Source organism: Ammospiza caudacuta, chromosome 6 (assembly GCF_027887145.1).
Source record: "Ammospiza caudacuta isolate bAmmCau1 chromosome 6, bAmmCau1.pri, whole genome shotgun sequence".
NCBI lineage: Eukaryota > Metazoa > Chordata > Aves > Passeriformes > Passerellidae > Ammospiza > Ammospiza caudacuta.
Window position 1 is genome coordinate 61,657,517 of NC_080598.1, and position 25,091 is coordinate 61,682,607.

The 25,091-nt window shown below is 45.9% G+C and overlaps 1 protein-coding gene across 1 annotated transcript in view; it reads left to right on the forward strand.

Moving 5' to 3' along the window:
• Positions 1-22,636, forward strand: part of ARMH4 (armadillo like helical domain containing 4) — a 63,961-nt gene extending 41,325 nt beyond the window's left edge. Inside the window, exons 6-8 of the mRNA XM_058807496.1 lie at positions 14,985-15,016; positions 20,807-20,941; positions 21,722-22,636. Of these exons, the coding sequence (XP_058663479.1) occupies positions 14,985-15,016; positions 20,807-20,941; positions 21,722-21,790 (236 nt within the window). The 3' untranslated portion in view covers positions 21,791-22,636. The remainder of the gene's footprint in view (positions 1-14,984; positions 15,017-20,806; positions 20,942-21,721) is intronic.
• Positions 22,637-25,091: the final 2,455 nt, after the last annotated feature.

Below are 25,091 nucleotides of genomic sequence, written 5' to 3' on the forward strand. Positions count from 1 at the left end.
GGCACCAGGTCTGCTCTGCTCACCTTCCCAGGGTCTTGTTTGCTGTTCCCAGATACCAAATGGGAATTTTCCTGAATGCTTAAATTAACTGTGGGTTTCCAAAGCTGGTTATGGGTCCAACAGCTCACATTGAAATGTGGGCGTTGCTGCCTCTTTGGCTTTGGTGGATCTGTTTGTCTCTTTGAAATGACTTTAAAAGTGAGACTTCAGCTCCTGTGTCCCTTTGGGTTCAAGTGGACAAATAGCATTTCTCAGTCTGGAGAGATTGATAAATCAGGATGTTGTGATGAACTGGTTTAAGTCAACAGTTCTTTGGGTTTGTCACTCAAACCTGTAACTAGGTTATTCATTATTGCCCAGATCTGTCAACTGATTCACAATATTACAGGGTAAGGTCAGTCAACCTCTTTTAATGTTTAGGACTAAATTTCAGAAGTGCTCTGGTGTAGGTACAGAAAACAATGAAACTGTTCCTGAAAATGTAGGATCAGATTTCAGGTGGCCCACAGAGGTTTTGTTTGTGCTGTGGAAAAGGCAGGTTTTCCCCTGGGAGTTCCCTGTGCAGAATATTTACACTTAAAAACAAAAACATTGCTGCCACTTCTTTAGAAGACTAAGGAGAGATTTTGACAACCCCAACCTCTTTCCTTGCTAATATTTGTTAGTCTTTCAGCTAAGATAAGAGCAGTTCACTTGTGAATCACAGACTCTCATCTTGTTTCACCCCCTAACATGGGCAGGGACACTTTCCATTAGAGCAGGTTACTCCAAGCCCCATCCTGTGGTGTTGTGATGTTCTAAGGACGAGGTGAGAGATGAGAATTTGACTCTGTGTTCTCAGAAGTTTGATATATTCTATTCTATTCTATTCTATTCTATTCTATTCTATTCTATTCTATTCTATTATCTACTAAAACTGTACTAAAGAAAGAGAAAAGGTACATCAAAAAGCTAAAACAAGAATAATAATGAAAACTTGTTACTAACTCCTCAGAGTCCGACGCAGCTAGCTGTAATTAGCTATTAATTAAAAACAATTAATGTGTTTATATACACAATCTCCAAACCGCATCCCAAAGCAAGAAAACGTGGAGAAGCTGAGGCTTCTCATCTTGCCAGGAAAAGAAATCCTGGCAAAGGGATTTTTCAAAAAATGTGATAATGACACCATCCAAGCTGGATTTAACATTCCAGGAGTGGGGCAGCCTCAGCTTCTCTGGGAAAACTTTATCAGTGCCTCACCATCCTCAGCATCAAGAATTTCTTCCTGACATCTAATCTAAATATCTTCTTTAAAACCACAGTGCAATCAGGCCACTATAAAAAATGACTTTAAAAAGTGTCCACTGCTTATTTCCTCCTTATGGTTTGTCAGTGATTTCTTTCTGTGTCTCTCTCTGCAGTTTGTCTTCCTAGAGGTCTGAGACCACCCTTGCCAAGCCAACAGAAAATTTCCTGGCCCCTTTGGTGGTCTTTGGAAAGCCAGCAGTTCCAAGTGGCCCTCAGCACTGGGATCATAAATAAACATTTGCTGCTGCTTTGAAAGCAGATTGGCCTCTGAGGCTTTATCCAGATAATGTTGTGTGGGTGCTCTTGCATCCAATTGTTTCTTCATTATTTGAACAGATGATGGCAGCAAAATCAGGAGTTCACTCGAAACATCCTCTTAGAGCCACATCATATCAGTGTCCTAATCAGAGAGTGGGCTCTGCCCTGCTCCAATCAGGGTAATGCCCTCTCAGGGTAAGTAAATTGGTGCTGATTATCTTAATCTGCTTGGAGAAATGCCAGATTTATTCATTTCTGAGTGGAAGGAGCGGGATGGGAGGATGCCACAGCTCTGGGTGTGTGTTTGGGATATATTGCTGTATTGCATTGCACAGACTGGAGTCCCAGAGGAGCAGTGCTCTGTGCCATGTGTAAATAAATAGGAAGTGTGGATAGCAGAGCATCTGAGGATAAATCAGCCCTTTCACTGCAGGGCTGTGCAGAGCTTGTCTGGGAGGTGGTGGTGATTTTATCAACTTCAGTGAGTGGCAGCAAACGTCACCAAGATTTCGGGAAATTAATTTGTCTGCAGATCCTCACCCATAACTGCTGATAGGTGCTGCAGAGCACAGAGAGGTTTTGCTGCACAGCAGCCTCTCCACTGCAATCAAACATCATACATGAGGACCTAGGTTGGTGGTACAAGACCAGAGGGATGTGGAGGTAGAGCTAGTGCTTATTTATGGGGGTTTTTGAAGGAATTTTGAATGAGCTGGAGATGAGACCTCTTGAGTTTTTTTCGACAAAGAGATTTATTTTTCTTATCTTCTACATAGGCAGGAAGGGTGAGTTCAGCTCACATCTTCACTGCATGGCTCAGAAGGTCACAAGACCCTTAGTTACAAGACCTTTTAAGGATTTATTCACCAATAAAACACTGCCAACAAGGATATTTATGTTTTTGACCCAATCCTTAAATATTTCATCTTATGGACTCACGTTACAGTCATGACACACAGACCTACAGTGCTGCACTCTAAACTCCTTGTTTACCTTTGTAACTACTTTTCTTTTTTTATATCTTAAACTCTAAAACTCTGCCCTGGAAGGGCAGGGACGGGGCAGCCACAGCTTCTGTGGGCACCCTGTGCCAGGGCCTCACCTCCTTCACAGGGAAGAATTCCTTCCCAATATCTAATTTAGCCCTGCTCTCTGACAGTTTGAAGCCATACCCCCTTGTCCTGTCCCTCTAGGTCCTTGTAAAAATTCTCTCTCCACCTCTGCTGTCAGCTCCTTTCAATGAGGGCACCCCAAAGCTTCTCTTCTCCAGGCTGAGCAGCCCCAGCTCTCCCAGACTTTCCCCACAGCACAGGGGCTCCATCCCTCTGAGCATCTTGTGGCCTCCTCTGGACCCATTTCCACTGGTCCCTCCTGTGCTGGACACCCCAGAGCTGGGTAGATTCTGTTTTTGGTTTCTCTGGGTCTGGACTGGAGGCACTTGAGACAGTAATTCATGTTTGGGCTCAGGTGTTTGTTATTTCTTATCAGTAAAACAGTCTCACTGCTGTGAGTTCAGCAGCAAGGCACAAAATGGTCAACAATCTCTTGTTACAAGGTCTTTTAAGACTGAACTATCCAATTAACAACTAGATTATTTCCCCTTTTAACCCAATAACTGATCCCAAAGAGGATCAGTTGCTAACAGGACAAATCTTATCCCACATTCCTCCTGCATCCAGAACTAGGCAAAATTCCCTCTGGGATTCTCTTGGGATCAAACACCAAATAGAGCCTTAAAGTTCCTTACACCTGTCCCTGACTTCTTGTGTAACTGTGGCCAAGTCAATTGATCTCTTATTCCATTTTCCATCAGAGTATCAGTCAATGGGGACCCTTCTGCCCAATTACAAAATGCCACCCAAACCCATGAAGAAGGAAGAAGAAGAAGGAGGAAAAAGAAACCCAGGACAACACCCTGTGCCCTCCATCTTGCTGCCATCCACAACACACTAAAAATCCCAAAACCTCAATTTCTCACCAAGTGACACACCTGCACTGCTCTCTATAATCTATTTCACACTTGTGTGGATTCCAGTCTATTCTGGAGTTTAGGAAACTTTCTCCATGGATGAGAGTCACAGTCAGTGCTGCCCTGTGGGTCAGGACACCCCAGAGCAGACAGAGAAATATTCTCTGGGTTTCCACATCCTGCCAGTGCTGTCAGCTCTGGATCCCCAGCCAGCAGATGAAGATGTTTGTTTATATTAGAGAACTGTTGTGAGTGCAATTAATAAAGCTGAAAAGTAGTTGAAGAGCTAAATATCATTACATAATGAGACCTCCTTCCCAGTAAATGATGTGAAAAATGATTTCTTGCAAAGAATAACAAATTGCTGTGGCTTTTTACCCTAATTGTAGATGCTTGATTCTAATTTGTTGTTTGTCATTTCCATGTAAATGAAGAGTTTTAGCTATAATTACTGCATTTATGGCAAACAAGATACTATCATTTTCCAATGCTCACAAAGCACTGGCATGTTTAGAGATAGAAGAAATGAATAATTATCCCCCCTGAGCAGCTCCAGGGAGGGGTCTGCAAGTCAGAGTATCCAAACAGGTCTTGCACAAAGGCAGCTGATGCCTTTTAACTCTCTTCTACACTTGGGGAGCCAACTCAGAAACATGAAGTGACTTTCCCAGAGCACTCAGCAGTGCTCCAGGTGCCCAGATCTCTGTGGACAGCATCTTCTTGTCATCACTCTCACAGCACAAAAGACAGCAGAGCCATCCATCATTTTGGTTGGCACTGAATTTCCTGGTTTGTCCCACTTACCCCAGTTCAGAGACGCTTGAAGTGGCTGTCCCTGGATCCCTGGCAGTGTTCCAGGCCAGGTTGGATGGAGCTTGGAGCAGCCTGGGATAGTGGAAGTTCCTGGGTGGAACAGGATGCTTAAAATAATGGCATCCTAAAGAACATTTGTTTCCAAAAAACCCCATTTTACTGTGATTTATTATTTGTTTTATTTGGAGGTGTTACAGTAGGGGATATTAAACTATGAAGGAAGAGGCTCTGACACAAGGAAAAGAAACACAACTGACCTACTAGATGTGATACTGGAATAATTTACCCAGTGAGGTGGTGGAGTCATCATCCCTTGAAGAATTCAAAAAAAGACTGGATGTGGCACTTGCTGCCATGATCTAGTTGAACAGTTAGAACATCAGCTGGACTTGATGATCTTATAGGTCTCTTCCAGTCTTGAACTTCTGTGATCTATTTTATCTTTAATATTCCCATAGCAAGGATGGAAAATGGAATGAGAGACCAATTTACTTGCCCACAATTACACAAAAAATCAGGGACAGGTGTCAAGAACTCTAAGGCTCCATTTGGAGTTTGATCCCAAGAGAATCCCAGTGGGAATTGTTGCTCAGTTCTGGATGCAGGAGGAATGTGGGGTAAGACTTGTCCTGTTAGCAGACACAAGCAAGTTCATTTTCCTTTTGTGGCTGACACTGGGCAATGCTGCTCTTCCCAAGGATTTGAAGGAAAATGAGTCTCTGTGATATTCAGATCTTATTTTTAGCACCTAATCGATGCTCGGGGCTTTGTGGTTTAATTAGTGGAATAATTGTTGGCTGAAAACACAGTCTAATACCTGTTTTTTCCTTCAAAGGTCAACTCCATCATTTTTGTTTCCAACCATTTAGTCCTTTATTGATCTTTAAGTCATTTCATGGGGAGTGCTGCATCTTGACAGATGAAATAAAGGCCAAAACTTGAAATAAGAAAAATATATCCTTTTTCTTAAACACAAAAATGGAAAATTCCCCATTTCCGCCCTTGCTGCTGGCAAATCCTTCATAGTGTCCCCAGAAAATGGGATTCTGAAAATTACTTTTGTTCTTTATGGAAGGAAAAAAAGCAAACCAGGAATCTTCTCTGATCCTGATTAATATCAGACATAGACTGAAGCACAAAAAGAAATTTTGCAGTGTAGCTGCTGATCCTTTAAAGTAGATAAGGCCATGAGCTCTGCCAGGAGGGCAGGAAGATCTCTGGAGTTTGTATTTAGAGAGGGCTGAATGAGAAATGCCCTCTCCTCTCAGTACAGGGGAGTACCATGTGGCTTCAGCTGGAGCTTTGGAAGGTATTTAATCAAATAACTGATGCCTTAAGTTTTGGCTTTCATATTTTCCAGATTCTCTACTGCCTTAGAGTGTGACTCTGAACTTCATATGGAGTGTTAGCAAGTTCTCCTCAGAGTTACTGAGACAAAACAATCCTTTTCCAGCCCTAGAACCAAGGACACCATTGCAGCTTCAGCCCCAAAAAGTGCAAATAACAGAGAATTGAGGAGAGCAAACTGGGACTGCATAAACTGGAGCTGGAATTGGACAATTAAACCCAATGTGGAAATGGACCAAAACTTATAAAAGTGTAAAAACTCGTGACTTGGGGTCCATCTTGGGTGTAGCCCTGGCCAGGCTCTTGTACTGCCCAAGGTGAATCCTTTTAAAGCCCTTAAATAAATCCCACTTTTATTCCTTAAATAAGGAATATTTAAGGAATATTAAGTATTCTGCCCAGCCTCTGTTCCAAGTAGCCCCTCAAGGCATCATAACAGCCACACCACCATTTTGCTGCTGTCCTCCAGCTGGAATGAGGTGTTCTTGGAGCAGAGGGAAGGATGAGATGCTCTCCACCTGCAGCTTTTCCACCTTTTCCACCCCTCCCATCACTGCAACCTGACATTTAGTTTTTAATTTGCACAAATCTATCCTGTCTTTGCCAGAATCTGTTCAGTCTTGTAGCAGAGTATGGGAGAGGCTGCTGGGTTGTGGAGCAGAAAACAGGCTTGGAGAAAAATGGGCATTGAAAGATAGCACGGGACCAAATTCCACCTTGGGGTAAATTTAAAGGGTCAAACCCTCCAGCCATCCCTCAAAACCAGCAGTGATTTTAGGGGGATTTGGTGCCAGAAAGAGCTAAAATAGTGGCTTGGTGTAGGGATAGAGATCCCCACAGTGTTTGTGGGGCTCAGCTCTGGTGGCTGGGGAGGGGTGGTGCAGTTTTCCTCCAAGACCTGTTGGTTCCCTCTGATCCCCCCGGGGATTTGGGCAGACTGACAGCACAACACAGAGCCTGCTGCTGGCAGGAGGAAGGATTTCTCTTCCAGGACCACATCCTCAGCTGCTGTAGTGTCATTTCCTATACAAATCAGGAAATTAAGGATCTGCAAACGAAGGATCGCAGTGCACCTCGAAGCTTCTCCAAAAATCAGCCAGTAAGGGTTGAGATAATGGAATTTCAGAATGGTTGGGACTGGAGGTGGCCTCAAAGACTCTCTCTGTTCACAGCCCTGTGCAGGGTGGTGACCAGAGACACCTTCCACCAGCCCAGGTGTCCCCAAGCCCCATCCAACCTGGCCCTGACAGCACTTGCTGGGGAAGGGTGATGTGTCCCCTCAAGGCATTGCCCTGCAACTCTGCACAAGCCATGCCAGTCATTAAATTGGTTAGATATATATTCTGTTGTGTTCTAGTTCTTGATAACTTAACCAAATTTTAACTTTTTGGACCAAGATTTTTTCCATGGTGCTTGTCCCAGACTGTTTAAGAAAACTTTGGCTGATTCATCACCTGCTCCAGTGGATGAATAATGGGAAGAATAAACCATTAATTAATTTTTTACTGGAGACCTCTGAGGAAAAAAAAATTGTGCAGCAAAATTTTAGAATTGAGAGTGCAGGGATCAGAAGAACTCTGGAAGAGGAGGTGTATCAGTGCTCTGGAAAAGCCTGGAAGGATTCTTTCATAGAACCTGGCTCTTCAGCTGCTGCTTCTAGGTAGTTCCATTTGGATAGTGGTGTGTAAATAAACAGCACACAAATGCCACCTTAAAAAGGTTATTGAAGCTGCAAAGTCAAGGCTCATGAGTAAAGAAAGATTTTTCATCTTCAGCAGGAGACAGCTTTGATGAGGAACCTCCAGGGAGAGCTCAGAGCCCTTTCCAAGGCCTCAAGGGGCACCAAGAGATCTGGAAAAGGACTTTGGACATGGGCAGGATGTGACAGGACACAGGGAATGGCTTCACACTGCCAGAGGGCAGGGTTAGATGGGATTTGAGAAGGAATTCTTGGCTGTGAGGGTGCTGAGGCCCTGGCACAGGGTGCCCAGAGCAGCTGTGGCTGCCCCTGGATCCCTGGAAGTGCCCAAGGCCAGGTTGGATGGGGTTTGGAGCAACCTGGGATGGTGGAAGGTGTGGGGATGGAACAAGCCTGTCTTTAAGGTCGCTTTAACCCAGCCCAGTCTGTGTTTCTCTCACAGCTGGTGAATGTGAGCATTTCCAGCACACAAGAAGCTCATGAGCTCCCTGTGTTGCTCCAGGAGCTGAGCCAGGGCAGGGTGAGGCAGAAGCTCATCCCAGCAGAGGTGTTGCCATTTCCATGAACAAAGTTGGCCTTTCCTCTCCCAGAGCAGACACAGCTTTTGAACACAGTGTGATCAGTAAATATTTAATCACACAACAAATTGTAGCAGCCAGTTCACAGCAACGTCCTGCTGGTGCCTTTTTGGATAATGGCAGGTTTTGTACCTTGGCTTGGCTTTAGCATCTTGTGCCTGTCTGGAGCCACTGAGGGAGGAACAAATGGTGTGTAGATGTCAATATTTGTTTTGAAGGCCCCACAGAAGAAGTGAGTTCACAGAGAAATGCCAAGGCACAAGGGCAGTGCCTTTGCCAGCCTCAGCAAGGGGCACATAAAGTGGAAAATGACTTAAAAAGTGCAAGGGAAAGGGAAAAGGAGGAGCCATACCAAATGCCATGGGGAAAGGAGTGTCAATAGGGCAGGAAAGGAGTTGGGAAGCCCAATTTAGTTCCTGCTTTCTGGGTGAGTGTGCTGAGTTCTCCCCCCATCTCCATTTCTTTTCCAGGAGATTTCAGGCAGGCTTGAGTTGCAACCATGTCGCAGACATCTTTTATGGAAAATCCTTTCCTTAGGATTTTTCCTCCTGAGAAGCTGAGAGGCCTCGGGAACAAAATGTAAACAATGATTATCTGCTGCTGTGGAATGCAACAGGTGCATCTGTGATTGGCCCTTGTTGGATGTTTGTAATTAATGGCCAATCACAGTCAGCTGGCTTGGACACAGAGCCGAGTCACAAATCTTTGTTATCATTCTTTGCTATTCTATTCTTAGCTTAGCCAGCCTTCTGATGAAATCCTTTCTTCTATTCTTTTAGTATAGTTTTAATGTAATATATATTATAAAATAATAAATCAGCATTCTGAAACATGGAGTCATGTTTCAGACTCATCTCTTCCCTCATCCTAAAACCCCTGTGAGCACCATCACACAACCAGGCTTGGGTTGCAGCTGGAGAGGCAGGGAAAAGGGTGTGGATGGTGCAGTTCAGGGACCAGACAGTGCCATGGTACCTGTTAAAGTTCACTGGGTTAATTCAAAGTTCACCCAAGCAAAATTTTTATCTGAAAACATAAATGGTAATTGTCAGATTGACATTTGTTTGATTATCCAGCTGTTCAAGCCTTCTCCAGTTGGGCAATTCATGCATCAACATTCCCATCAGGTAGGTGTAGTTGTTCTGGAATTAAAAATATGCTGCCTTCCAGGCAGATGCCATTTTCTTTATTATTTATTTGTGCTAGTAAGTAAATTGAAAATTGCGCTTTTTTAAGGGAAAGGAGCAGATGCACCCTTGTGCCATTAAGTTGTCAGAGCTGAGCAGATGAAGCACGAAGCATTTCTGCAAAATTGTTCTCACAAGTCTCATTTGGGAAAAAACAAAGTTTAACCTGCAAGAGAAAGGGATGAAATCTGTAATGGAACAGGGCAGGTTGGTTGGTATATGCAGACTGATTGAAAGTAATCAATCTTTTCCTTATTTCCTGCACTTTAACCAGCTCTCCTTTGCTGAAAGAGTGCAGATTTGGAGTAGATATTAGGAAAAAAATTCTTGACTGTGAGGATGGTGAGACAAAGAAGTTGAGAATCCCCCATCCCTGGTCTGGGGGTCGTGGTAGAGAGTTTTTGAAAGGAAAGGTGATGGATGAAGCTCCATCAGTAGCAGGATGGAGTTCTGGAATGAAGCTGTAAGTGCTGGATTTGAAAACCAGGCAACATCTGCATGGATGAGTGATAATGTGCCATGGAAAACCAGAATTGCTTTAACTGATGATTAAAAAGGAGGATATGATTAAAACAAGCTGATTAGATGAAACCAAAGTGACAAGACAAAGCAGCAGGGCATCCAAGAGGGGAGGGGGAGAGACACAACTGATGGCAGTGGGGCATGAATTATTGATTGAGATCTCCACCAGAAGTCTCTGCATTTTCTTATCTGGGAAGGGAGAGAATGAATGAGAAGAGAACAGAATTATTAAGCAGCTTTATCATTGCATTGGAGTGGATAATTAGGCAATTAGGATTACTAAAAGTTGGCAAAGCAAGAGGCCCTGAGGACTTGTGCTCCTGATTTCAGAGCAGGGTGGGGAGGGAAGCAGGGAAAAGCCTTTGGTGGGAGATTTGGGGGTGCCTTGGGGTGGGTGAGGCTGAAAGGCAGAGCCAGGCTCTGGCACCCAGCCCCTGCAGCTGCCAGGACAGAGGGGGCACAGGAGACCTGGAACATGAAAATGAACTTGTCTGGGGATGGACAGTCCTTGGAACAGCAGCAGGGAGGGAGATCAGGAGTGAAGGCTCAGCATAAAAAGGGATCTGGACCCAAGTGAGTGCAGAGGAGACCACAGAGATGCTCTGAGGGCTGGAGACAGGCTGGGAGAGAGGGAGGTGTTCATCCTGGAGAAGAGAAGGCTCTGGGGAGACCTCAGAGCACCTTCTTGTCACAGACATCTTTTTGTAAAAATCCTTTTCTTGGGATTTTTTTTTTCTTCCTGAGAAGCTGAGAGGCCTCAGGAACAAAATGTAGACATTGATTATCTGCTGCTGTGGAATGCAACAGGTGCATCTGTGATTGGCTCATGTGGTTGTTTCTAATTAATGGCCAATCACAGCACAGCTGACTCGGACAGAGAGTCTGAGGCAGCTGCCTTTTTTAACATTCTTGTCCTTTCTATTCTTAGCTTAGCTAGCCTTCTGAGATGAAACTTTTCCTTCTATTCATTTTAGTATAGTTTTAATGTAATATATATAATAAAATAATAAATCAAGCCTTCTGAAATATGGAGTCAAATCCTCATCTCTTCCCTCATCCAAAGACCCCTGTGAACACTGTTACACCTTCTGATTTTGGGCATCCAGTGCCATGTACCCTCAGGTGTCACCTGCTGTCCCCTCCTGAGCCTCTGCCTGCATTGCCAGAGCCAGAGATCCCAGAGGGGTTTTGCTCACAGGGAATTATGAGTGTCCCTTTGCCCACGTCCCTCCAAAAGGGCCAGGGAGACACCACAGGCTGCTGCTGACCTCTGCCAATGAGCCTCACTTCTTCAGCACCAGAGCTTCTGAATTATTATAATAATGTGGCTGCACATTTTGAAGGGGAAAGCTGGGTAAAACTGCCTAAAAATAGCACATGAATCCATCCTGGGCTGCTCTGAGGCCACTGCCAGACCTGTGTGCTCCTCCTCTGTGCTCCTGACTGGCTTAATCTTAAGCTATATGTTATTTAAAATTAATTTGCAGAGATGCAGACATTACATAAGTCACTAAGGAAATGTCAGATTATATATGTAATTTGCTGAAGTGCTCCACTCTCATCTTACTTAGCTCCCCATTAAACCAAGCATCAAAATTAAGCTGAGGCAGAGTTTGGAAAATTAAGCTGAGGCAGAGTTTGGACCAGTCCCAGTCACCATCCTGGAAGTGCTGTGGAAGATGAGCCAGCACTGCAGATACTTGTTGGTAATTCACACCCAGAGAGACTCTTGGAATTTCTTCAGGACGTTCAGTGATCAGAGAAAGGAGGAATAAAGGGGATGATGGAAAATACATGGACTAGTGTATTTTTTACTAATTATTTGCTTGCCCTCATTGGCAAGTCACCTGGTGTTCTTGGAGAGAGCTGCATTTTCATGGGAATGTGCCAGCCACAACCTTCCTTTCCCAAGACCAAGCCAGAATATTAATTATGGATTCTGTTGCATAATTAGAGTCTGAAGCCCAGAATTAATTGAGGGTAGCTGCTTAGCATAGATATCAATTCTGCCTTGAAATAATGCTCTGTTTCCTATCCACACACAGAGGGGCGAATCACTGGGGCAGTGAGTGCTCAGTTTTGGTGACACAGGGGCTTGTGATCTCCTGCCAGCTGCTAGAACAATGCATTGGTGACATGAGAAGTGTTTGTAATTCATGGTAACCCTGTGCTCCCTGAGTTGTCCTGGCCCCAGCCTGCTAGGGCTGGGACCTTGGCTGTGACAGCTTGTCTTGGTTTGGAAAGACAGGAGTCTGCTGAGGAAGGCAGGAGCCTCCCCTGAAATGGAGAATGTAAACCCTCCCCACACCTCTGAATTGCTATAGATTTTAAATTAAGGGGCTCTCAGGCAAAAAAATGGGAGCAGGAAATAACAGTTCTTTAATAGGGAAAAGAAAAAAAAAAAAGGATAAAATAAGCAATGCAATACACTAGAACAACACTGACAGAGTCAGAACCAACCTGACACCCTGTGGGTCAGGGTGTTGGCAGCAGTCCCATTGGAATTGTGGCTCAGCCCTCCTGCAGGGTCAGGGGTGGTTCTGCTGGAGCAGGGATCCTGTAGAGAAGGATGTATACTTCCTCTGAAGATCCAGTGGGAGAAGAGGCAGCTGCTGTTCCTCTGGGGAATCCAGTGGAGAAGCCGTGCTGGTGTTCCAGAATCTCCAGATTATATCCAGGTAGGAATGCTTGGCTCCTCCCTCTGGGCAGAGCATCTCCCAATGGGATGCTGTAGTTCTTATCAGCCATGCAGTGACATTCAATAGCTGTTATCAGCAATGTCCCCTCCTGAGGGAGATGTGATTGTGGTCACTCAAAGAGAGAGATAAGGCAAACTGCCCACTGACAAAAGACAACTGCCATACAGATGGTAATAGAAAACATCTTGCATTGCAATCTTCATCACAGCTCCACTCTCTCTGCTCCTTCCCAGTGCAGTCCTGCCAGGACATTGAGGGGTTTCTGACCTCCTGCCTGAATCTCATTAATTTGGGGCCACTATTTTCCTCTAGCAGAGGTCAGAGGCTGTGGCTGCATTAGAGCATCCACTGGAGAGGCACCTGGTCAGGGAGAATCATCTTGGGTTGTTTTTCCTGTGGCCTGGGTTGATTTCCAATGGCACCTCACAGCTGCAAGCAAGGCTAGGTTTAATAACAAATGTGTAACAGCAAATAAAGATTTGTAGTATGGAGCTGCTGGGTGCTGCTGTTGCTTGGTGGAGCACAGGGGAACAAAGCCATCATCTGTGTTCATTAAAAATAGGTAATGGAATATTCTTAGCTCAGCCCTGCCTCTGCCTTGGCAGAAATACTCTGGAGTTAATTGCTGCTGTTGTTCAGCTGCAGCAAAGTGGGTCAGCTATTGGTGAGATCACTGATCCCATGGAATGGTTGGGAGAGGTGTAAAAATAGGCTTTGTGCTGTGCTCAGCTGGGGTTTGGGCCAGCTGAGCCCTGCAGGTGCAGGTGGGGATGCTGTCCCCAAGCCCTGTGGGTGTGAGCCACTGTCACCACTCCTGGCAGTGTCACACCTGGAAACCCAGCCCAGGGCAGCCAGGCGTGTCCTTCCTCTCTGGGATTCCACTGGGAATCCGCCCTCAAGCTGCACCAGGGGAAATACAGGTTAGATATCAGGAAAAAGAAATGGTGATAAAGTTCTGGAATGGCTGCCCGGGGAGGTGGTGCAGTCCCCATCCCTGGGTGTGTTTAACAAAGCCTGGATGTGACACTGGGTGCCAGGGGTGACTTGAGCTGTTGGGGCTGGGATGGACTCAATGGTTTTGAAGGTGTCTCCCTACCCAACCCAGTGATTCTGTAAATTCTGTGATTCTGTGAATCCAGGGCATGCAGGCTTGGGCTGGCAGAGGAGGATTGTGGTGGCACCTTCATAAACTGAGTTCTGTATGTCTTAGCCTCTGCAGGCCAGGACTAATGGTGGGAAGAGCTGATAAAACAAGATAAAACAAGATCTGTTGTGCTCTTCTAGTGCTGTGTGTGTCCCTCTCCTGGATAATTAATCTTTTTTTCTCAGCTCCCCATCAGAGATAAGCACACCTGTGCCTCCTTCACAGGTGTTCACCTTTAGCTAATTTGGGATCCTTCTGTTAGGTGTTATCCCTCTGAAGGTGTTATGTTGCTAACACTTCAAAGGGAGTATTCAAATGTCTTTGAACTTGTGTTGTATCTGAGACATAAAATAGCCATTTGCTGCTGGCCCTCCTGTGCCCCCTCACAGAAAGGCTCCCCCTTTCAAAAGGGTGCTCTGAGTGATGCTGACACTGATGTTGCTAATTCAAGCTTTGAAGGCATGTTTCATAACAAAGCAGGCTTGGAGATCAGGTCTAAATCCATAAACTTTGTGTTACATTTGGAATTTAACATGCCCTGGAGGAAATATCCCTCAGAAGGACATCGCTGCATCCAAGAGTCCCCTGTGCCTTTAGCATTGTCCTCCTGGAGAGATGAGAATCCTTGAAAAAACACACTTGCTGAGCCCCCAAAAACCCCAATATTTAACTGTTTATTGCCTCTTACCTATGAGCAGGAATTTGTTAAAATCCTGGTGGATCCTTGTGGGTATTTTGCCTTGGTGCAGTGCAGACACACCCAGAGCCCTGTGCTGTTTGTGACCCCTGCACCCACTGCTGAGCCCTTGCAGCTCTTTGAGATCAGTGAATATTCCATCCCAAAGCACCTGCCATTACACAGTTTTAATTCCCACCTGTCATATTTCATATTTTATATTTTATTTAACTGTCAGGAGAAGAAAGTCGCAGTGCTGGCAGTACAAATTTGCTTGGGTTGGTGATTCAGCCCCTCCAGTGCCATCCCAGCCCTCTGGAGGCTTCCCAGAGCAGGCAGGGACTATTCCAGAAAAGCAGGGCAATAAAAGGCAGTGAAAAATACATTTTTAGCCATCATTACAGGCTATACAAAATACAGGGCAGAATATCCACATAGAGGAGGCCAGGGGAAGGAAATAACTGCACTGAAAGGTTTTCTCCTGGTCAGACACCCTGGTGCGTGTATGAGAAGTGATGGTCAAAAACCCACAGCCTGAAATACTGGTTTTTATTTTCTTTTTTAAATCACTCTGAAGATGGGAATTGCTCAGCCAAAGGTGAGCTGCTTGCCTGCCAACTCCAAGAGTTTCTTGTGTTGATTTGCTGCATTTGCTTTTTCTCATGAATGAAGAAATAGGAAATCTAATGTTCAGCCTTATCAGCTTGTCAATTTAATTGCTGTCTATTTTAATCTCACTATCATTTGTTACTAATTAATAGAAGCAACATGATTGCAGCTTTTATTTTTCCTTATTTTTCAGTGAGAAGCTGGATGGAGAAGCTGAAAGATAAGGTAGGAGGCTCAGTGTTTCAGTTCCTTTCAAAGCAAAACCACTTTAACTTGCAGGAATAAATAAATTCTTGTCAGTACAGTTCTTTATCTCCATACGGACAGTTGAGAAAGGGCTCAAAATTTTCTCTGTGAGGCAAATGAGCCAGGTGCTGCTGGTATAGAGTGGTGTGAATGCACAAAAAATCCCTGATGGGTTGTAACTAAGGGCAGGAGGGACAGAAGTGTTTGATTGATTTCTCTGCACCAGAAAATGACCTTGTCAGATAACCCAAGTTACTTTTTTTTTTTTTTTTTTTTAATTTCCCTTTAACTTATCCTAGAATAATTTTGGTGGGAAAGGACCTTTGGAGGTCCATCTAGCCCAGCCCCTCTGCACTGAGCAGGGATATCTTCACCAGACAGGTGTTTAGGACCCTGTCCAGCCTGACCTGGAATGTTTCCAGGGACCCCAAGGTAAAGGACTTAGTTCCACCCCCTTTCTCTACGTGCTGAGCTCAGTTCTGGATCCAAATCAAGAGGTGCTGCTCTCTGGTGAGAGGCTGCCTGCCATGCCAGTGCCTCTGCATGAGGCCTTTCCACCTCCACGTGCTGCAAATCCCTGCAAGGAGAATGATCAAACACAGCAAAGCTGATAAACAAGGTACCAGACCCTGATCCTTCCTCCCTGGCATCCCAGGGGCTGCTCCATGCATCCAGGAGCTGTGCAGCCACAGGCACTGATGGCTTTTTAGGCTCTGCTGCCCTGGAGCAAATATTGACATTTCAGAAGGGTTGTGAAGCTTTCCAAGTGCTGTGTTGCTGACAGCAGAGCCATGAAGCTGGAAATGAGGTGACAGCAAGAACATTTTGTGACTCAATAGGCCTTGGAGATTCTTGAAGAGGGTCAGACTCAGTAGAAACAAAAACCATCACAGGGAGTGGAAGTGATGCCTGCAAAGCCTTCCCTGAGCTCAGGCAGACTCACCCAGCCAGCCCAGCCCTGCTTCTGTTCCACACCAAATTCCAGCAGCACTTTCACCATTTACCATCAGGTCAGAGCAGAGAATCAGGGCCTGGGTGTCTGTTCTTGTCTTGGTTTGGAAAGACAGGAGTCTGCTGAGGAAGGCAGGAGCCTCCCCTGAAATGGAGAATGTAAACCCTCCTCACCCCTCCCAATTGCTATAGATTTTAAATTAAGGGGCTCTCAGGCAAAAAAAAAAAAAAAAAATGGCAGCAGGAAATAACAGTTCTTTAATAGGGAAGGAAAATAAAGGATAAAATAAACAATGCAATACACTAGAACAGCACTGACAGAGTCAGAACCCAACCTGACACCCTGTGGGTCAGGCTGTTGGCAGCAGTCCCATTGGAATTGTGGCTCAGCCCTCCTGCAGTGTCAGGGGTGGTTCTGCTGGAACAGGGATCCTGTAGAGAAGGATGTATACTTCCTCTGAAGATCCAGTGGGAGAAGAGGCAGCTGCTGTTCCTCTGGGGAATCCAGTGGAGAAGCCGTGCTGGTGTTCCAGAATCTCCAGATTATATCCAGGTAGGAATGCTTGGCTCCTCCCATTGGCTCACATCTCCCAATGGGATGCTGTAGTTCTTATCAGCCATGCAGTGACATTCAATAGCTGTTATCAGCAGATGTCTCCCTGGAGGGAGGAGTGATTGTGATCACTCAGAGAGAGATAAGGCAAACTGCCCACTTGACAAAGATAATCTGCCATGCAGATGGTAATGGAAAACAACTTGCCTTGCAACCTGGAGCAGTTCTGCAGGACTGGGGGTGGGAGGGTTTCACTGGGCTCCTGCCCAGCCCTGCTGAGTTGCCTTTCTGCCTGCACTAGGAAGGAGGCAAGTCTAGAGCCAGTCTAGAGCCTCCTTGGCCTGGGATTCATCCAGAGCAGATGCTGAAAGGACAGAGAATGGTTTTCCCAGCCAAGGTAAAGAGCAGCTGAGGCTGGCTGTGTGCCTGGAGGGGTTGCAGCATGCACAGGGCACTGCTCATGCCAGCACGGGGCACAGCACAGCCTGGGGACATCAGTGGCTTCTCCCTGAAGCTTGTCTTTCCTCTTGTCACCTTGTTGGCCACCTCTGTCCTTCCCTGTTGCATGTTCCTGTCTCCAGCAGAGCCCTGCAGAGCCTGAACTTCTTGCAGGCAGAGCCTGGGCTGTGGCAGTGCCCAGCTATCACCAGCCAGGGGCTGTGCACAAATTCACAAATGGGATGGGACTGCAGGGAACAGCCTTGAGCTGTTTTATTTTCCAGTATCAATTTTATTACATGGTTTTGACAATGGGAAGATGACATCAGCAGACCAAGAACTTAATGTTACAACTTACTTTAAAAGTTTTTCGACCAATTACACAAAGCAAAAGCACATTGCCAGTAGTTCCATCCAACCACTGTAAGCACAGGTACCTTTGGTTAAAAAATGCTTGCTTATTTCAAATACAATACCTGCTTGTAAGCCTTAAAACACAAGGCACAGAGCTCCATTATTAAGCTTACAACTTCCTAATATCTCACTAGATAAAATTTTCTGCAGCTTAAGGAGTTATTCTAGACAAGCGTTAATACACAAACCATTGTTCTATTTGTCCTTACTTTTCTACATTTTACATAATTTTTCTGCTGACCAATCTGCTTAGCTCTAATCACAGTTCTGCTGCCTCCAAGGCCTGCCTTTTGCAGCTTTCCCAAAACCCTCTGATTTTATGGATTCCCACACCCAGCACAAGCACTGCTGTCACTGAGGATCCACTGGTGTCCATTTCCACTCACTCCTGAGCCACCTCCCTCCTTTGGGATCTTTCACCTGGCTCATGTTTTTCCTTAGAAAAGCCCAACAAAAAACACTCCCAACCAGTTGCTGGTGTCACAAATCACTTGCAAATAAACGTGTTGACCCCATTCCTTCCTATTCCTAATTGAGTTTTTCAGCACCAGCCTGTGTGCCCCTCTCATTTGCCCATCCTCTGTTTTATAATCCCTACACCCAGACAAGGATTCCAGCACATCTCTGAGAGAAATGTCCTTCCCTGTCCCTCAGGTGGGGCTGTGGGACCAGGAGCACAGGTCAGGGACTGATTTATGTCTGGTTTCCTGCAATCACTGTGCAAATGCTGCATTTGGTGGGGCAAATAATGGACAGGGAGTTCCTCTCAGGTTCTCTTGCTGTTATCTCAAAGCCCAGCAGGGCCAGGAAGGTCCTGGGCATGGATTGGGTGTATTAAAAGCTAAAGAAGCTACATCTTCTTTCCCATAAAGGGGTGAAAATGTGGCTTTGGCCTGTGAAATGGGGTTTTCTGTCTAGAAACTGCAGTAGCCCTCAGAAGTTGGGCTGCAAGACACAGAAGGGATGGATTTGCATCACATCACAGGTTTTTGGGGTGTAAAACACTGATCTGGGGGCTGGGGGAAACCTGTAAAAGGCCACAGGCTGGTCAGGTGTGGTAAAGGCTCACAGAGAGGCTGAGGAGCTCACTGTGATTTCTGACATGGAAACTCAGCTGGGCAGCAGCTCAGAGCCATTTGCAGCCTCCCCTCACTGCCCATGCCAGCAGCAAAGTTCCAGAAATAGAAAACCCCACGCTGCACTAATTAGGTCACCCAATTAAGGCACCTTAATTGCCTCACAGAGACACGGCCTTCAGCTGTGTCCTTTTTTGGGAGCTGGGCTCAGGCTGCAGCCCCTTCCCAGCACCTGAGCTGAGCAGGGCTGGCTGTTCTGGGAGGGGGTTCAGGGAACCTGAATGATGCAGCTGAAGATCCCTGAGGCTTTGGGATCCACACACAGAGGAGCTGTTGCTGTTTAAAGCACTGAGTAGGATCTGGAGGGGCTTGGGGAGCAAACCAGCTCTCCTTGGGGGAGGAGGGAGCAGCCCCTGATGGGGGTCCATAGAAAAGGATCTGGTGCTGCTCTAAGCCAAAAATCTAGTCTAATCTAAAATTCTAATCCAAACTGTGGCCCAAACCCTGATCCAATTCCAACCCAAACCCTGACCCAAACCCTGATCCAATTGGTGCCTGCCCCAGATCAAAGCAGTTATTTTCATTCTCCAGGTAAGTGTACACAGGCAGGCTAGTGCACCTGAAGAGCTTTTTAAATTTTTTTTTAATTTCCTCCCACTCAGTGGATTATGGGAGAGAAGTAATTATGGTGTGTGTGCTGTGTTGTGTTTTGAGAGCACAGATGAAGGCAGGTGGTTGTAAGCAATGGGCTGAGCCTTGCTGGGAGCTGTCTGATACTCCTCACAATTGGTGCCTGTGTCCCTTGGCAGGAAAAATTCATTTTTGGGGGTGTAGCAGGCAGAGGGTGAAGCTGTACCTGCCTCCCTTGCAATGCTGAGCCCACCTGCCCAAATTAGGTGAGGACTCTGAGACAATACTTTAAAACTTAGGTTCCTTTTCATTTAAAGCAGTCAAATATAAAATAGCAAGAATTTGGGAATATTTTCCTAAGGATTTAGAGTGTTTAGATGTGTAATTTTAGATTAGCCATGCTGACTGTATTTTTTGTTTTAATGGGCAGTGCAAACACACTGATCACAGTGATTGAATTAGGGCTGGTTAATTTTGCTGGGCTCCTCTTAAAGCCACCTGAGGGTGTGAGTGTCCTCCCTGTGTCACCATCCTGGTGCCGAGCAGGGGACCTCTTCCCATGTGTGAAAAACACCAATCACTTGTTTTTAAAATTTTAAAAGTTTAATAATAATAAAATTGTTATAAAAAATGGTAATACAATTAGAATAATAATGATTTGGATTAGGATAATATGAGACAATAGAAACAAAGAGTTATAGACAGTCCAGGTACCTCTTCTGGGCAAAATAAGCCTGAAAAAGGACACACATTAACAGAAGATTAACCCTTAAAAACAACAGCCTGTTGCATATTCATACACCTCATACATGATGCATAAATTCCATTCAAATACAGGATTCTGTCTGGTCAGTGTCAGCTTCTTCCTCTGAATCCTAACGGGATCTTCAGGACTGAGCAAGGCGGGAAGAAGTTCATTTCTTCTGATAATGGAGCAATAAATTCTCTTCCTCTGAAAGATTCAGGTGTCCTGTGGCTGCTATCTCAGTGTGAGCCCTTTCTTTAAAAAAAGTATCCTACATAGCATAGCTTCTATTTTAACCTTATGTTATAACCTAAAACTATATTTAACACACTCCTTGAGAAAATTAACACAGCGTAACTTTCTAACATAACACATGAAATATTCATTTTAATAGCTGCAAAAAGCCAATCATAAAATAGGCATTTTTCACACCATGCAAAGCCAAAGTGTTTGGCTGAAAGATTTTGAGTACAAAGCCGAGAAGACCTCGAGATCACCTTCCTTCGGCAGCCACGGTTTTCCTTCAAAACAAAAAACACTCCCAACCAGTTGCTGGTGTAGCAAATCACTTGCAAATCATTGACCCCATTCCCTCCTCTTCCTAATTGAGTTTATCAGCACCAGTCTGTGTGCCCCTCTCATTTGCCCCATCCTCTGTTTTGGAATCCCTCCACCCAGAAGAGGATTCCAGCACACAGTGGCCCATCTGAGAGAAATGTCCCTCTCCTAAAGGCAGGCAGTGCAGGATGTCAGTAAATGTGTGTCAGGAAAAGCTGAGTTGTGCTGGTGACCAACTGGCTCCTGGAGTGGGGAGTCATCCTGTGCAGGCAGGTGATGGGGGCTCAAATCCAGTAAACTTTGAGGAAATCACCTTAGGGTTACATTGCAGTCTTTGGCTGGTGAAAATGGCTCTGGAAGGATGGGTTTGGGAGTGATGCTCTGCTCCTCTCTCCTCCATTTAGGCAGGATACATGTCAGGGATGCTGGTTCCTGTGGGAGTTGGAATAGCTGGAGCTCTCTTCATCCTGGGAGCGCTCTACAGCATCAAGATGATGAATCGCCGGAGGAGAAACGGCTCCAAGCGGCACAAAAGGAAGGTATGGAGTGTGAGAAACGCCAATCACTTGTTTTTAAAATTTTAAAAGTTTAATAGTAATAAAATGGTTATATAAAATTAGTAATACAATTAGAGTAATAATAATTTGGACAATTTGAATTAGGACAATATGAGACAACATATACAAAGAGTTATGGATGTCTGGGTACCTTTTCTGGGCAGCATGAGCCTGAAAAAGGGATCCACGTTAACAGAGGATTAACCTTTAAAAACAACAGCCTGTTGTATATTCATACACTTCATACATGATGCATAAATTCCATTCAAACCCAGGATTCTGTCTGGTCAGTGTCAGCTTCTTCCTCTGAATCCTGACAGCGCCTTCAAGGCAGGAAGAAGTTCGTTTCTTCTGATAAGAGAGCAATAAATTATTTTTCTCTGAAAGATTCAGGTGTCCTGTGGCTGCTATCTCGCTGCAAGTCCTTTCTTTAAAAAAAGTATCTTACAAAGCATCGTTTCTATTTTAACAATTTTTGTAACCTAAAACCATTTAACACAGTACTTAAGAGAATTAATACAGCATTACTTTCTAGCACAACACATCTAATATTAATTTTAATATTTGCGAAAAGCCTATCATAAAATACATGCATTTTTCACAGGAAGGTATGGAAACTCTGAACCCTCCTGGCTGGAAACCAAGCTCAGCCTGGCTGGGGTCTATCTGACCTGGGGCACCTCGATTACGGGATGGGGGCACCCAAATTCTCTCCATTTGGTTCCTTTTTGCCGCTCTCTGATGTTTGTTCTCCTCCCCCAGCAGAGGGAATTTAACAGCATGCAGGACCGAGTGATGCTCCTGGCCGACAGCTCTGAAGATGAATTTTGAGTGGAACTGCAGTGCCCTTGGGAGGGAGAGCCCGTGACTTTCCAGAGGAGGGAGAGAGGGGGAGGAGAAGAATGAGCGACTTTTGTGCTGCTGCAGCGCTGCTCCCTCGGCTGCCCCGGGCAGGGGTGCGTCCCCAGCCCAGTGACAATGACAATGACAATGCTATGCCCTACGTGTGCCACCCGTGGTGTTTGTTTTGATACAGTAGTGGAGATCTCACACTCCCTCATTCAGAGCCACAGCTGGAGCTGATCCGTGTGGATGATTATTTTCCTCTTGCCATGGTGTACTGTTTTGGTCCTGGCTGGCAGTAATCTAATCATAACAATAGCTCTCACCCATCCCAGGAATGGAAATCTTTACTGTGAATGACTTCTGTCCAATTCATTTTAAATGTTACATTACCTGAGCTAGCGTTCCTTAGTGCTAAGATTAGCTGCTCTGCTTAATTAATGAGTTGTAAGCCTGGCCTGTACCCCTGGCTGCCCGAGAAGTGCCCATGTACAGGGTTCTTGATACAGTTTGAAGCACATTTCTGCCCTTGGGTGCCCTCAACTCTCACCCCTTTCTTCTTTCAGCTCTGCTCCACACTGCTTGGAGACACACAGGAATGGCCTCAGCATTGATTCCACTCAAAATTCCCTGTCCATGTCCAACCAGCACTGTCTGTTACAGCACAATAAATACCAGCACTCATCTACTGATGGCTGCTCTTGCCTTTGCATCTCTTGGCTTTTGCTCAGTGTGCAAGGAGGTGACAGAAGAGGCAGGTCAGAGACTTCCCCAGCTTCTACCTCCTCTTGGAAGAACACCAGCTCCAGGTTCTTCTCTTTCCAAGGCTGCATTCCCACAGGGATGAGAGTGGAGCCTCTGAACCCCTTTACCCCACTGCAAAACGCATTTTCAGCCCCTGAAAGCTGTGTGAGCAGCAGCACCCTTGGGGGATCTGCATGGGTCTTGTCTCACAGGATCACAGAATGGTTTGGGTTGGAAGGGACTTTCAAGGCACCTGGTTCCAACCCTGACACCTTCCACTATCCCAGGTTGCTCCAAGCCTCGTCCAGTCTGGCCTGGAAAACTTCCAGGGATGGGGCAGCCATGGATTCCCTGGGCCACTGGTGTCCAAACCATGGAATTCAGAAAGGCTCTAAAGCCCGGGGAGAAGGTGCAGTCACTGTTGAGGGATTTGTGGCTAACAGTGGGAAAACAGCAAGAGCTGCAGAGATGTCAGATGTGGGGGGTGAGATGGGGACCCTTGGTGTGGGGAGAAAGGTGAATCCATGGCACAGATGGGTGCAGGGGGTTGTGGAGGTGCCCTCTTAGTCCTGAGTACTGAGGGACACAGTGCTTGAGGTGTCACAGGCATTGAGCAGGGGAGAATAATGCAGCTTTGCCCAGAAATGCTGTCAAAATAACCAGGAAAAGCCTGCACTGTTGGGCTGTGCTTCCCACTGTGGAATTACTTCAATCTGACATGAAAAACATCCATGTTCCTGAGGAGGGAATCCATGTTTCTGAGGTGGGAATCCAAGTTTCTGAGGGGGGAATCCATGTTTCTGAGAGGGGAATCAATGTTTCTGAAGGAGGAATCCATGTTTCTAAGGGAGGAATCCACATTCCTGACATGGGAATCCATGTTTCTGAGGTGGGAATCCATGTTTCTGAGATGGGAATCCATGTTTCCATGTTTCTGAGTTGGGAATCCATGTTTTTGAGGAGGGAATCCATGTTTCTCAAGGGGGAATCCATGTTTCTGAGAGAGGAATCCATGTTCCTGAGGAGGGAATCCATGTTTCTGAGATAGGAATCCATGTTTCTGAGGTGGGAATCCACATTTCTGAGGGGGTAATCAATGTTTCTGAGGAGGGAATCCATGTTTCTGAGGTGGGAATCCGTGTTTCTGAGGGGGAATCAATGTTTCTGAGGGGGGAATTCATGTTTCTGAGGGGGGAGTCCATGTTTCTGAGGTGGGAATCTGTGTTTTTGAGGGGCAATCCATGTTTCTGAGGTGGAATCCATGTTTCTGAGGGGGGAATCCATGTTCCTGAGGTGGGAATCCATGTTCCTGAGGTGGGAATCCATGTTTCTGAGGGGGGAATCCATGTTCCTGAGGTGGGAATCCATGTTTCCATGTTTCTGAGGGGGGAATCCATGTTTCTGAGGTGGGAATCCATGTTTCTGAGAGGGAAATTCATGTTTCTGAGGTGGGAATCGCTGTTGTGTGGGGAATCATCCTTCCTGCAAGGAACAGTGACTGTTGCCAGAGGGGAAGTGAGCAGAAAAGGGCAGACCCCACATGTGCTGAAATTCAATCCCCCTGAGCCTTTGGAGAATGGGAGGGAGGGGAGGCTGAGGAGTGGCAGGAGCAGGATTTGGTTCCCTGTGGAGGTGGAAAGGCCTGTCAGATGGTGGGGAAATGTCTTGTGGAAGTGTCAGTGGGATTGCAAGGCAGGGAGGACTTCCAGGAGCCCCTCCTGAGGTGAGCTCTCTCTTGAGAGGCTCAAGGCCACCTCTGGGCATTAAATCACCAGATGTGATGGTCAGCTCTGAAAAACCAATGTTCACCAGAGCCCAGGCATTCTCCTATGAGCCTGTGACACCCCCTGGGTCACCTGGACAAGGACAGGTGGGACACTGGTTCCAAAATGCTGCTCCAATGCTCAGTCTTCCAGTCCAGCAGCTGTGTGTGGTACCTCAGTCATCCATCCTGTGGGTGCATGGGGAGCAGGCTGGGGAGACAACATTTTTTGGGGTGGGGGTCTTCATACCCCCCAGCCAGGGCTCCACAGTGCATCTCTCCCTTTTTGTTCCTGAAACATCAGCCAGGAGGGTTTTGCCTTGCTAAAAAGCAGCCCCACATCTTTAAGAGGCACTGACTGGCAGTACACCATGAAATCCAAAATTCAGGCCTCTCTCTCACTTGGTCACTCCAAGTTAAAATGAAGTTTTCCCTCCAGATTGATCTCTCCCTATTTCCTGCTGGTTCCTAAGTCTGTTGGAGCCTGGAGGTGCTTGGAAGGTGTTACCAGTCCAGGAATCATTCCTTCACTATTGGGGATTGGGAAATACTGTCCCTTGGGCTCTTTGGTGATTTATTCCTGGTAAGGTATGGTGGGGATTGCAAGGTGGATATCTGATAAAACATCTGATAATACACAGAGCTGCTGGGTCAGTCAGGAGGAGGACCAAGAGGGATGGCTGAGGAAGGCTGCTGGTTTGAGTAGCCCAGCTGTGGCAGCTCAGGAGGATCCTTATGGATGGGCTCTCAGTTTGATGGATTGGGAAGGTGGGTGGGGAGGTG